The sequence below is a fragment of the Parus major genome, chromosome 8, assembly GCF_001522545.3.
Source record: "Parus major isolate Abel chromosome 8, Parus_major1.1, whole genome shotgun sequence".
NCBI classification, from domain to species: Eukaryota; Metazoa; Chordata; class Aves; order Passeriformes; family Paridae; genus Parus; species Parus major.
Window position 1 is genome coordinate 19,138,161 of NC_031777.1, and position 14,873 is coordinate 19,153,033.

A 14,873-nucleotide genomic window follows, 5' to 3' on the forward strand; every position below is an offset into this window, starting at 1 on the left:
TTTCCTTTCCTTTCCTTTCCTTATCACTACTTAGGAAAAATAATCTCAGCAGAAGAGATTTACCAATAAAATCAATAAATATTTGCACACTGTTGGCAGTGATACTGCTGAGATAAGGTAGGGTTACATCCCTGTTGATCAATCTTTATTTCAGGGCTCATATTTTTTTTGTAATAGAAGTGAATCAGAACAGGGTGGGTTTTTTCCCATTCTGACATGGGATTCTGTAGATTTCAGATACAAAGAAATTTCATCTGACTTGTTTCATTTAAATGTTTAGCTGTTATTGGCATTCAAAAGTATCTTGGTTTGAACTAAAAGGGTTTTTTTCTCTGCTTGCCCCAGGTTAATTTGTTGGCTTTTGGAGTGATTATTTATAAAGTATTTCGACACACTGCAATGTTAAAGCCAGAAGTCAGTTGTTATGAAAATATAAGGTAAGTTTGCCATTCAGTACAAATTCTACCTTCTGTAGGTTTAAATAAAGACAGAGTATGTTGATAATGAGTATTCAAAAGTAACAGTTTAATATCCTGAGATCTGTAGAAAAATAAAGATTTTTTTTTCTGTTATTACCCTTATATATAGTTGGATGTAAATTTCACAATCATTATTCCCACTGAGCAATACCCTGTATGATAGGGTGTGTGTGAAAGATGCACAAAGAAAACCAGTGGCCCATATCAACCAGAGGGTAAAGACTGATGGCAGACTTCAAGAAGTAATTGTCCCTTTTTTAAGTGTTTTCCACAGCCTCTATGCAAGGCAAAAAAAGAATTCAAAACTATGTCTGAAATGGGACCAAAATATTTGCCTTGAAGTAATAAGTGATAAGAGATTGGAGGCATTCATGTTACTTGGGAAAAGTCTGCAGTAGGACATTATGCTTCTGTGGCACTGGGGGATGGAGTGGATTCTTTACTTTGCATGCTGCTATGATTTTTCCATCAACTCACTCTCTTTAAAACTGATTTATAGGGACCTTGAAAACCGTTTGTGCAGGAAAAGCTGAAGTGTACTACAGGGAACATTGAAAACAACTTACTGTTTGTGTTGCTTAGGAACACTCCTGCAGTTTCAATGCATTGCACTAGATTTATAGTTAGGATTTAGCAATTGTTTGATTGATTACTTTCTCTTATTCCTCGCCTTTCATAGCTTCATGTGGTGACCTGTTTCTAATGAAGCTGAAAATTATTCATTTTCAGGGGAACAGTGCTAAAAATGTCTGTTGTTCAAAGGAAGTCCTGCAATGACTGAGCTGAGAATGAATAAGAAAGTAATCAGTAGCTTCATTTCCAAGACAACATGCTGTAATTTGCTCAAGTCTGTGAACAGTGCTCTACAGCATCCTTGGAAAAAAAAATCGTAGCAAATCAGTTCCTACAATTTTAAGGCATCAATATGCTGACCCAGGAACTATTTGAGAGTACTTGTGTTCTAAAAACAATTTTTTTTTTTATTCTTTTTTTTTTTTTTGGAGACAGAATTTTAAAAAGATCTGGTTTTACAATTTGCCCCATCCTCTACAGTGAACCTGAGAGGCAGCCTGGGAATCCTTTGATGTCATGCACATGCACTGACCTAAGAGCATACTGAACATTTTTCTGGGTTATTTTTTTGAGGAAGATAAGGGGGAGGAGGATAAGTGGGGGAATGCTTCATAACAGACATATGTTTTTCCTTGGGGAATTACACTAACAGTAGATTTAAATCAAATCATATGGTGCTGCAGTACACCAGAGAAAACATATCTGAAGATTAAAGAAGCCAGTGTTTTAAGGCCCTCCAGTTTTACTCCTTTGCTCTTCTGAAGTGATTATGAGACTTTGTTAATGCTACAGTGCTGCAGCACACCCTGAAGAGCAGCCCCTGTACTTGCAACTTCTCAGGCCTTTGCAACTGGGGAAAAAAATTTTCCAAGGCAGCATTCACCACCCAAAGTGGAGAAAAAGGCGAGTAGCACATGCCCACGTGTTGTTCACAATGTTTTCTTCCTGTCTAGATCCTGTGCCCGAGGTGCCCTTGCTCTCCTCTTCCTTCTTGGGGCTACCTGGATTTTCGGGGTCCTCCATGTGGTCCAGGGATCTGTGGTTACTGCCTATCTTTTTACAATCTTCAATGCATTCCAGGGGATGTTCATCTTCATATTTCTTTGTGTATTGTCTAGGAAGGTAAGTTCCTTGTGGGAAGTGACTCATGTCCCTACACTGCCCAGGTGCCCAGCCCTGAAGCTGAGCTTCTGCCTTCAGTGGAGGCAGACCCTCTGCCCAGTTTTTACATCCTCACGTTTGCTCCAGTTTTAAAACTGATGTATGAAACGTGGGAAAATGGGGTTTTTTAACTGTAAAACTGGTGATAGTGTTGTCAGCCTGATGAAATGATACAAAAATGATATAAAACTTCCTTCCAGTCTTTTCAATTATCAGCAGGATTCACCCACGCTACCCTGGGATGAGACTTCCTTTGGTGTTCTGTCCTAAAGTAAAAGTCAGCTCTGTCTTAAAACACCTAGTGATGGGAGCAGTACAAAATGAGTTTAAAGGCATATAGACTTATTAATAAATCTATTTCATAATTGAATTCAATATTTTTATTTCAGATTCAGGAGGAGTATTATAGATTGTTCAAAAATGTTCCTTGCTGTTTCGGCTGCTTGAGATAAAGGGAAAGAAAACACCCAAAATCATCTCAGCTGAAGAAAGAAGCAACTTATGTGGTGGTGTTATGGGTATTACTACAAAATATGGTATTGTGAAAGTATGAAATGACCCAGTGAGCAGACATATCTCTTAAATGAATTACTGGGTTTTTACATACATGTGCATTTGTGCAGAATATCTGTATTATTCTGTATACTAACAGTATACAAAAAACTGGATCATTGCAAAACAAATGTTAAGACACGGGAAAGAAGCAAATTTCTAAAGAATCTCAAGACTCAAAGACTGAGGTTTTGTTTCTAATATTAAAAATATCTGCAGTTCTTGAAAGCAAGATACCAAAAACCAACTGGCACAGCAGATTTTATGAAGTGCTTTGCTAGTGGAAACATGTTCACAATCCTTTTGTAGTAATGAACTTCATACTTTAAGTTGTATGTGACCATCTGCAGGGAATGGGTTCCATTAAAGAGTCAATAGATAAAGATCTGCTTCAGCCTAGACTTTTGAAAACATTTCTTTTAATTTAAAGTAGATTAAAAAAGGAATTTGTTTAATATTATTCTCTTATCACTCTGAAATATATATTTGTATATTAATCAATCCTTTATTTTTATAACTTCTAAAGAACTGTTTAGATCTAAAGAGCTGAGGTCAGATCTGATACAAGAATGGTGGGACAGTCATTTTATAACTGAAAGTTTATTTTGTGAATACTTTGAAAAAGATCTGGTTCTTGTTTTATTTAATTGCCAAAAAGACTGAGATCTGCTTAACTGGCACTATGATTTTGGAGGCTGTGGGAAGAAGATGCTTTCATGGGTTTGTCACTTCTTGGAGATACTTGGAATCCAGACTTTGTAGGATCAAATTTAAGTGGTAAAAATCACCCATGCAGAAGGACACAGATTTAAATTTAAGGTAATGTGGCTCTGTACCATGTAAAATTCCAATTACAGCAGTTTTCTCATAACATCTTTGAGTTAAGCAGTTTTATTCCTCTGAGGCTCCTGGGTTTGGAACAATCCTGCACTTAACCTTAGGAGTATGTATAGAACTACTAAAATCAAAGGGAGTATTGAGGTGCAAGTTTGGCAGATCAGAGCATAAACACAGTGCATCAACCATTCCACCTATGGCTTCTGACTTATTTGAAAAGTGTGCCTTAATTTCACCCTTTTAGCACCCAAATTATGTAAAGTGCTGAGAAATTTCTTGTCCACATTGCCTTCTCAGGAAGTGTCTAGGATCTCAGAGGAGCCCAGTATTTTTGCCAGTGAGGCACTGTAAATATGTAGTTAATAAATCCCATGGTTGTGTTGTCTGTTAAAATAAAGCACTAGTCTGAATTTTATTTATATTAAAGGAAATCTTTTTTTTAGTAATGGTCAACTTTGGTTTTTATCTTTTTTTTTTTTCTTATACACAAGGTTTTCATTGTATGCACTGCAATGATAGGCTTCATTAAGTATGTTCCATGCCTTTGTCAAGTATTTTGAAAAAAGAGTAGTCTGTTTTTCAAAAAAAATACTAAAGAAATCTCCTGGTCCTTTGAATGTAAAATATGTGAATAAACTGGAGAGCTTTGCTTTCACATTTTGACATTTCCATTCATTTAAATAAATACAGTGGTTAAAGTTCTCATTGTTACATATCATTTGCCCTCAATTATTCCTGTATTTCCTTTGCTGTTGTACATGTTCTTCTGGGGTTGGGAAATGCAGATGTATATTACTTAAAAGAGTATTTTTAGAAGGATATCTACCAGCCCATCATTTTTAATCTCCTGCAGAACTGTAACCTACAGTAAGCTGATCTGGACAAAGCATCTCTAGTAACTATATAATGACTTCAGCATGCTCAGGGAGATTGAAAAAAAGTCCTTGGAAAGAAAATATATCATAAATGTTTAGCTTACAATAGTCTTTGCAATGAAAGATGTTCTTTTATAGGAAAACTTCTGTCTCTGGGTCAGATCTTCATTGAAACTCTGTTTTCCTTACAAACAAGGATGAGTTTTCATCTTTTAATACAGCACATAAAGAACAGAAAAAAATTTTTTAGATCCCCTGCCTCAGACTCTAAAGGATATTGCAATTGTCCATCCTAGTGCATGCAGATGTACTGACAAGAAATTAAAGGGTTTATTTGTCACAACCCTTAGTTACATGAACCCCAACTCAGCAGAGAGAGAAGGACTGACACTGGACATTAATGTAAAAAAGAGAGGTTTCAATAAGATATGAGTTAAAAACATGAGGACAGTCAAGTGTTGGAAAGGATTGCCCAGAGAGTTTCTATAATTGTGCTAAAATCTTTGGAGGTTTTTAAGACTGCATAAAGTTCTCAGCAACCTGATCCCAACCTGACCCTGCTCTGAGCAGGAAGGTGGATGAGATGACCCTCTGAGATCCCTTCCAGCATGGATTGTTCTATTAGTCTATGGTATCAAATCAGAAAAATAATAATCAGGCATTAGTTACAATTTTGTTATGCAAACTTGCACTCAAGTGCTAGGCAAACTGTTTTTCCAAAAGTAAATTAATATAATCTATTTATCAGATCAGCTAACTGACTGGCTTGAAAACTAAGAATTTTGTTCAACACTTTTTAAGATTACACACACTTTAGAGGCATGTGACATGTCCAGTGGGACCAAGAGGAAAAATAAAAAAGTAGAAACAAATCAGTGATTGACCAGAGAGATAAAAAGCAAAATGTTAAGGTTTCACTCTGAAAATAAATGCTTGATGAAGAATTTTTTTCCATTAAACCAAACAGAAATTAGTGTTCAGTGTTGCATTTCAAGGTGTGTTTCAGAATACAATAGATAAGGTAAAGACTCGTCTATTCTAAAATAAACAAAGAATTAGAATTTTATTTCAAAGAAACTGCAATATTATCACCATAGCCATTGGGAGGCTCAGTCTGATGGAGCTGTGCTAATAAACAACTATTCTGTGCTCTTTACCTATTGGAATGAAGCAGGTAGTCATTTAAAACCAGATAAATACAGTGCAAATTTATATCAGACTTTTCTCCAGTCTCCAGTGGTCACAGACCTCCAGCTCAGAACACGGTGATGCTCTGCAGCCGGGACTTTGGACACTTGTGCACCTCGTTGACCACGAGTATAAAACAATGCTGCACATGGTCATGAGAAGCAGGACAAATATATTCAGGACTGATTCCTAAAGCTGTCACACCTCCAGCATCACTTTTCTCATCAATAATATCAGTTTTTATACCTTTATCATAATAGTTCCTTAAAGGCCAGTTCATACTCACACCCTTGCCATGTGCCTGTTAATCCCAGGAGAAGCCCTGCCTCCTCCTTTGAAATCTGTATACATGAGATTAAAAAGTCAAAACCCATGAAGTTAAAACTTTCTTTCCTCTGGGAAAAGTGATAGGAGGAGGGCCACTGGCCAACAGCTTCCTCCAGCCTGCATTACTCTTTTCCCTTGGTTCTTATACATTCAGTGCAGTGCACTGAATTCTGAGATTACAGAAGCGACGGTGCCACCTCACCAAAGCCATCCCCCGTGCAATTTTTTTATAAAATTAAGCCTTTAAGATGGATGCAGACTTGCAAACAGCTGATCATCAATGCACTGATAGTCCATTTAAGCACAACCAAATTGTCAAGTGCAAATATGCTAAAGCATTTTCACAAGTTGCCTGGCTCCCTGCCAGCTCAGCCCTCACTGCCATCGCTGTGGGCAGCCTGTCCATGGAGATGCAGCCACAGAAGGACAAGACTGCTGTTTTCAGACTCTGTATCTCCATGACAACCCTCCTGAACAAACCTTATGGAGAACCAAGAGCCCTTGACACATCCAGACTGTGCCAGGAGTCAGGTCCATGGCCACACACGGAGCCTGGAGGCCCTGGAACTGCTACTTCAGAATAAGCTGCAAGATGTGACTAATATGAAACACAATAATTCCATCAACTTTACTGCTACACAGCAATAATGACAGCAGCAGTCCTACTGGGTCAGAAGAACAGAAAGTATGAAAAAAAAAATCCATGCACACCAAAATGTAACAGTAAAACTGACTTTTGAGAATGTACTCTTTTTTATTCCAAGTGGAAAAAAAAATGCTTAAAAAGCACACTGAAATTATCATGAAACATAAATTATTACTGATTCTATTTATGATAGCAATTATGCTTTGTAGAAGCATTATTTTATATCTTCCCAATGCAGGGTTGCATTTTTCCCAGAATTCCTTTTCCAGAACTATCCCTTTAAATCTGGCAGAAGCTTTACTTCTACAGATGTGGTTTTACAGCTCCTTCTTTTTTTTTTCTTGCTTTGCTGGTAAGTACTCAAATTTTATTGTATTTACTCTTCTGGATTCCCAAGGAAAAAGTGTATTTTCATCAAACATAGGGGAGGCTCCTCTGTTTCCCAAAGCATTGTTGAATATTCTGATTAAAACTAGCTCCAAGACTGACCATCACTCTTCACTGCAGAGCAATAGGCACCTCCCTCCAATGTAAGTCTTTGTATTTATTGTAGCTATTTATATAAATGCTGCAGTCAGCTCTGTATCCACATAAACCTAACACCATTTAAATTAATTTTGTAAGACTTTTGTGAGACACTGCTGAATAATTTAGCAAAATCCAAGTTGATTATAAACTGTTCTTCTTTATAATAATGAAGCTTGAAAACTATGTTTTCAAGAGACAATCCAGTTTACTTTGTTAAATAAAATCAGTTATATTTTAATCTGGGCAGAGATGTTTTCCTCCTGTGTCTGGCCCACCATTATTTGGTCTAATGGATTGAGTTAAAGGGAACACTCTTCAAAATCCCATTCCTCTCTCTCTTTGAATGTTTCTGCACTGTGTAGATTTCTGGCATCACCTTGGCTTCTGCTGGGTTTCAGAAATAATTGTTGATGATACAGTAAATTTGTTTTCTCTCCCTTGTGTTTAAATCCCAATCTTACAAACACTCATGTATTTGCTCAGTTTTATGCACGACTAAGTCTTTGGCGTTAATGAGGCTGCTCATGTGCATAGAGTTAAGCATATGTGCAAGTGTTGTATGATCAGGGTCTTAGGATGCCAATTTGCAGTAATAACAGATTTGCATAAACTCGTGATCCCAAGCACTGGGCTTCCTGCTCATTATCAGTAGTGGAATTAATTTAGCTGTTTTTCATTCCATGATGTTTATGAGCCTTTTCTTTTAAGTGAACTTCAAGTTGTTTTGATTACCACTCCTCAGCCATTTTTGATTTCGTCCCTGTCACTTAACATATGTGGGGTTTTTCCCTCCACTTACAAATGCTCACCTTAGCCACGTTAGTATAGCTCATTTCTGCTCAAGATGAAAGATCAGGTCACACTTCTTAAGCTGAAAATATGCTCCTTGCTGTGTAAGAGAGCTGCAGAAATACCAATTGCAAATACCCAGCTAGGACTCATCAAAATCCTGTGCACAAGTCATGGCTTCTATCGTCAAGGGGTTAGGCCCTAAATGAAGTGAGTAGCAGCTGTAACCCATTTAGCATGGATGCCAGCTAAGGGACAGGCAGCTTGTACTCCTCTCTGGCAGGTTAGTCACATTGAAGCAGAAAAAAGTGAAGTATATCCTCACTGAAATTACAGTCCATGTCCTACTGAAGGATAATCTCCCTTCTGATGCCCAGCTCTACTCTGTCTTCATTATAATTGACACTTAATACCTATAATACAACTCCTAAACACTTTGGGGGTTGATTCCTCGTTCTCAAAGCAGCACTGCATTGATGCCCTCTCTAACTGGATGGGGCAGGACCAGGTGTCTGCCCTTCCCTGGCAGAGGGACAGGTGAGGACACACCTACCCAGAGACCCTCCCTCTGTGTCTTAGCCCCCCAACACAGCTGAGAAGGAGTGAGTGCAACATTTGGCTTTGGAGTGAGTAAAGAATACCATGAGATCTGCTTATACTGCTGCCTGGCTTGAATGGTCTTTTTTAGTTGTTTCTCCTTTAAAACTATTATTTTCTTCAAAAAGACATTGTGTGCATGGAATACATGTGCTGTGAGATACAAATGAGTAGCACCCTTCTGAATCTGGTGACCTTAGGCTGCATCCATCTCAGAGATATTTTCTCTGCATGTGTTACATGTCTGTGCAGAGAAGAATGAACAGAAACGTGCTCTCTGGTCATGCACAGTGAACATCAGTTACATAAAACCATGTTTTAAAGTAAGCTGTCCTTTCAGGTGACCAGTGTTATCTTAAGCACTTGAATGACCAAAAAGTTAGATTCTCCCTACTATGTGCCATCTACTTCAAGCCCACTCAGAAATGATCCCATTTTTTGGCTATTGTAGGCCTCCTCCCCTGACCAAAATCCAAGCAATACTAATGGAAGACAGTACAAGTGGGAGTTGTACCAAGTCTCTTTTCTGCCCAAGAGCTGCTGGTGAAGGGCAGTGTGGGGTGACAATGAAGCAATAACCTCTTCTCCAAGCGCTGTACAGCGCCAGTGCAGGCTGACCTCAGAGGCTTTATGTGTCAGGTTCTGCATACAAGTGATATGGGCTGCTTGACAAAGCAAATGTCCTCTCCAGGAGTGCAGCCACATTTTAGATCTCCCCTTTCTATAGTAGGAAGAGAGGAATGGAATTTGTAACAAAGGCATGCTCCAGAGGTGGTTCTCTAGTATGTTGAATGGAGGTGATGAAAAATTCTGTCCACTTTCATGACAAATGCAGTGGCTGAGGTGTATTCTGCTTCGGGTTATTTTAGGAGATGGTTGTAATAAATGTGCTGGAATAGCAGGGCTGATTCCAGGACAGAATCAGTGCCCAGCTGTGCCTGGGGCAGGTGCCTGTGCTGTCAGGACAGAAGGAGGCATGTGGGATTTAGCTCAGGACAGAAGGAGGCATGTGGGATTTAGCTCAGGACAGAAGGAGGCATGTGGGATTTAGCTCAGGACACGGTGCTGCCAGGCCCTTTCCCAGGGTGCCCACCATGGCAAGGCACCATGCTGTGGGGCTCTGGGGAAGCAGCAAAAGCCAAAGTGGGAGGCTACCAGGGAAAGCTGCACTGGAATTCTGTGACAAAGTGGAAGGGGAGAAGGAAAGTGATGTTCTTGGTGCTGAGGCATGTTTTCTGTGATCTGTACCACTGGCACCATTTAGAGTGCTTCTGTGGGTTCTTGGGATTATACAATTCTTTACTTTAGGGACCCTACATTTCAAATTGTAACTCCCACATCTGTCCCTAATGAGGGAACAAAACTTTGGAGATTTCTGAAAGCCAGCTGGAGTCACAGAGAGCGGTATCTCTGGAGGCCAGCCCAGGAGGAAGGTATTAACCCTTTTAGTGCTGGTGGAGAAGCAGGAAAACCAGTTAATAGTACTAAATAAATTAGTCTCTGTGTGTCTCAAAGCCTTAACTGCAATTATTTTCAGTAAAGCATGCTTTCTTTACCAGCCCAGGGCCCTTGAGCACACAGTCACAAGGGGAGTGCACAAAGAGGCTTTGCTGTCTCTTTGCAGGTGCTGCAGAGTGGAGGGTCTGGAGCACAGGTCTGCAAGGGCAGAAAGGGCAGCAAGCAGCATCCCTTTTGCCAGGCAGGAACTCCCCTTTCTGTTCCCCTACCAGGGGCTGCTCTCTGAGGCTGCATCTGATTGTAGTTTCCAAGCTCTGGCTTGGTTCTTGCAGACGCTGTTCCTGTGACAGACAAGCCTGCTCCTCTGCCATGTACTTGCTCAAATGGGTTCAAAAGTTCTCAGCTTCCTGACAACTTTTTTCCCCCTTTGTTTTATACCAATCAGTTAATTTGCTAACATCACCCTCCATATCTTCTGATCTTAGGCAAGCTGGCTGGGTTTACTGGTGCCTTTATCACCACATTACAGCCAGCAGTGAGGAATGCAGGTCAGAAGGGAAATAAGAAGGGACGGCTCTTTTGAAATGGGGAGGAACAAGGTCAGGGTTGTGGGGCAAACAAGAGAGGGTGGAAGTGCAGAAAAGGGATGTACTTTAAAAACAAACTCATGCTGCACTAATCCAACTGCTATTCAGCTTTATCCCCTTCTGCTTACACATAGCTAGAAATCTCTTTTTATCTTCCTTTGTCTCTTTTTCTTATTCTGTCTATTATAAAGTCTTCATGAAACCACCTATTTTTGTTATACATTTTATAAAATGCTCTGAGAATTTCACAACACACTTTTATTAACTTCTGATCAAGAAGTCTGTTTCAAATGAAAACATTAGAAACTATCAGAAATGGGAACATTTTTCACAAAAGGTGATGGTTTTTGTTTTGAGAACACTTTACTTTTTACTCAGAATTTTTGTCCTAGCCAACAAAGAGCTTTTTTTATCTCTTTCCCAGTTACTCCAGATTTACAAGAGTGAGAATGAAAACAGACTGCAATTTTCGTCCGCATCACAAAAGGGACAGAGATTTACAAGAAAAAGATTCATTGAACAGTTACATTAGAATAAAATTGTGCTGTTTGGCTTTGGTAGCTTTCTGCTTTTTTATAGCAGTGGAATGATCAGAGACACTCATGTTTTGTTTTTCCCACTGTTCTGCATGTCCTTGGTGAACAGGACAGTCCTGCTTTATCTCTCACAATGTTCTTCCAGGTCATGGTTGAGCACAGAGGCATGACCATGAGGAAAGTTGCCTTTACTTCTGCCAATCACATACCAGTCGATAAAGAGAAATCCATTTTCTTTCTACCTAGCACTAAAGTGGAAGAAGAAAGGTTCTCTCTTCTTTTTTCCTTTTTTTTTTTTTTTGTGTGTGTGTGTGCATGCAGCAAAGCAAACAAAAGTTTAAAGTAAACTTTTTCAAATAACTCTTTTTCCTGGCAGAACTTTCTCTGTCTTCTGCTGGCTGAAGGGCATTGTAATTCATGCAATAAAGGGGAAAAGATCTGCTGGTAGAGATTGTTTACTTTAAACTTCTGTTTGTTTTGCCTCCACTCCGGGGAAAGAATATAATATTTCTATAAAGCTGTGTTAATTTTTTTTTCTTCCTTTGACTGACTTGAGCACTGGAGAAAGCACCCGATCAACAAACAGGAAACCAAAGTACTTTTCAACCCTGTAAGACAGAGATAGCATGAACTGTTGCACTGCAAGCTGCTTTTTACTGACCCTTTCTGTGAGCAAATGGATGTTACCTGGTTATAACCCATATACTTGGGTCACAATTTTCAAACCAGTCTCCCAAGCTCAAACACCCCACTGAAATATATGGTGGAGTTACTAAACCACTCCAGATAATAATTTAAAAAAAAAAAATGAGCACCAAACTGTGGGTGTAATCAATAGGTCACCATTTGTGGCAGCACTGCCAGTTTGACAAGCTGGGTTCCAGATCCAGTTTCCAGGCTGACAGACCAGATGTGTAGAACTAGCAGTTGGTCCTTTCACAAGGCAGAGCTCCATCAGAGGTCAAAATGCCACGATGGTTACAGACAGCTAGCACTGGTTTGAGGTGGCTCATCACTTTGTGGGCAGCAGTTCACAAGTTGCCCACCCTAAAGCAACTGGAACCTGAGTTTCTCTTTTCCCTTGTTGCTTGATGTGGGCTCTGTGTGTGCATTTCCTCCTTGCTGAAAGATGATGAGGCTGAGAACATGGAAAGGTCATATGGACAAAATTCTCAGTCCAGAGGGATGTTTTTCAGGGTGGTGTGGTATCTGAAACGTTGTATTTTTTTCTCATATACATGAATTAGTTTAGAAAAAGAGGAGCACAGGAATAGTCTGTCCTTCTAACAAAGATGTGATTAGGAGAGCATTTGCTATCACTGTGTGCTAGATTCAGCATTTTGGGAGATGTAGCCTTCATCCAATCGCATAATAACAGAGCAAGGGTTGTTTTTTACACTCTTGATTCATAGCAAACTGCAATGGTGGCACTGACCCACTTATCCTGAAGTGCCTCCTAACCAGGAGCAGTGGTACAGTGCTACATAACCAGGTACATGTGCTCCAGCTCCTGTAAGGGTTCAAATCTAAATCTCTGACTTTTTTTGTGAGTGTTTGCCAGAAACCTGCTACTCATCACATAGGGGTATGTTTTCCTGACAAACCTCAGCTGCTGAAGCAAGAAATCGTGGACCCAAGAGGGGCCCGAATGTCTGTCCCTTTGGAAGGCCTGAGACAGGAGGTGGAAGCCTGTGCTCTGACACCTCCTTCCAAAATATCCCCACCCCCACCTCCTCATTTATCACTGCTACTGGTGAGCAGGAAAAGAGCAGGAAGAGCAACAGAACAAAAATAGCCCTGAGACTGGAGACCAGGAGTCGGAGCTCCTTCTTGCTGCTGACTCAACTGTGCATCTTTACTGACAGTCAGGTGCTCCTGCTTTCTTACCCACAAAGATATGTCAGGGAAGGGACAAGCAATCCTTCCCTTTCTCTTTCTGCTAGAAGAGTAAAGTTGACACGATGATGTTTTTGAGGCACTCTGTGGTCATAGGTGTTCACTGGCCTCCCCCTTCAAACCGTGCCAGGCAGGGGACTTGAGTGCCACTCAGTCACACATCCCCATCTACCTGCCCCACTCTGCACAAATGCACTGGCAGAGCTGAAAATGCCTGCACAGCTTGGACTCAGGCACGGAGACATCTGGGGTCGCAAGAAAGATGCTGAGAGCAGATTTGGGGGTCCCGATATTAGCAGTCGGTCTTTAAAATCTTGCCTTAAGCTTCTGTAAGATCTGACCCTAAAAATTGATCTAGAAAGTGTTAGATTTATTTCAGCAATATGGGCTCCATCCCCAGGATGTTCAGGAGCATAGATCTTCAGAGCCAGAAAGGATTAAAAATTTCAGCTCCTGTGTAATGAAAAACCAAGAACCTTATCTGAAAATGTCTGCCTCCAGCTCTCAGCTTGTGACAAAATATTGCAAGACTTAAAATTCCAGGATCTCGAGAACTCCTTCCCGTTCAGCCCCTTTCTCTTTCTCCAGTCTGCCACAGTTCTTGAATTAAAAAGCTCCTGAAAATATGTATGTAAATGCAGGGTATTTTACAACATGCTTGCAAGGCACGCAAACGGGTCAGGCCTTTGAGGAAGCATGAATAGGTTAGGATTATAATTCATTGTAATGTCATGGCAAGCTGCAGTTTCAAAGGCCTAAGTCTCAAATTTTAGCCAATAAAAAATTTAAAGGGACAAAAACCTGATTTTTTTCTAATCAATAAAATGTACAACTTCTTTATCTTATTAAAAGAGGCTGTCGGTTGCAGTCAAACACTGTCAACAGGTTGTTTGGTCTATCAGTAAAACAAATCATTACAAGGAACACAGCTCTGCTGCTGTGGCTTTTGTGGTGTTTTTAATGAGGACTGGCAATACTTCTATTCCATTACTAGATTTGAAAGTGAATTTGTTGGAGACACACCCAGGCTTAAGGTAGGAGAACGAGGTTTAAAAATAATTAACTGTGCTGTTCCAAATAACTCAATAGATTAAGGATTCATTCACAATAAAGCAATTTCCTGTCTCTATGATTGGTATTTAAATCTAGGGTGGCATTAAGTGCTGGTCTGCTTCAGCCTTACCTTGGGACTGCACAGGATTAGAGGGCACGCATGGCTGCTCTCGCATGAGGTAGCGGAGAGGAGCGAAGTGTGTGAGCACTGAACAAAAAGAGACAGGAAGAGGAAAATATGACCACATGGGAGGGGGTGAGGGGCTGTTTGGCAGGGTTGTTTGGCAGGTGGTTTGCACCATGGTTGTGGCCAAACCTGTAGCAGTGGCCCTGGAGCTCATGCTGGCCCCCAGCACCGTCACATCCCCGAGACACATAAGGTGCACACCCCTGGAAAGGGACCCCTCCCTGCCACACATGCACTGCTGCCTCAGACCCACCACAGCTGTCCTCTGTGTTCCTCTGTTTGCCTCCCTGTAGGTGCTGGCCCATGTAATAAGGTGATGAAGGTTAGATAGGGCAGGCTGAAGCCATGGACATGGCTGCTTTAGACATGTTCCCCTGTTAGGAATTCCCCCAACTCCATGGCATCCCTCCTGCTGCTACTCACCAAATCCAGCTGCTGCCACATGAGGGTCAGGACAGGATTTCCTTCCTTTCAGACCAGACAGAAAACGTGCAGCCTTGAGAGAAGGGATACCTTGGGATTAAAACAGATCTGAGGCTGAGATGATAAATGTGGGACAAAAGCTCCTGTAAAAGGCACCTTCCTAATTCAAAGGTAATGCTAA

General features: G+C 40.5%; 1 protein-coding gene across 1 annotated transcript in view; it reads left to right on the forward strand.

The window, feature by feature from the left end:
- ADGRL4 (adhesion G protein-coupled receptor L4) overlaps nt 1-4,315 on the forward strand; it is a 73,175-nt gene extending 68,860 nt beyond the window's left edge. Inside the window, exons 14-16 of the mRNA XM_015636717.3 lie at nt 346-437; nt 2,006-2,174; nt 2,603-4,315. Coding sequence (XP_015492203.1) covers nt 346-437; nt 2,006-2,174; nt 2,603-2,665 — 324 coding nt within the window. The 3' untranslated portion in view covers nt 2,666-4,315. The remainder of the gene's footprint in view (nt 1-345; nt 438-2,005; nt 2,175-2,602) is intronic.
- The last annotated feature ends 10,558 nt before the right edge of the window (nt 4,316-14,873 follow it).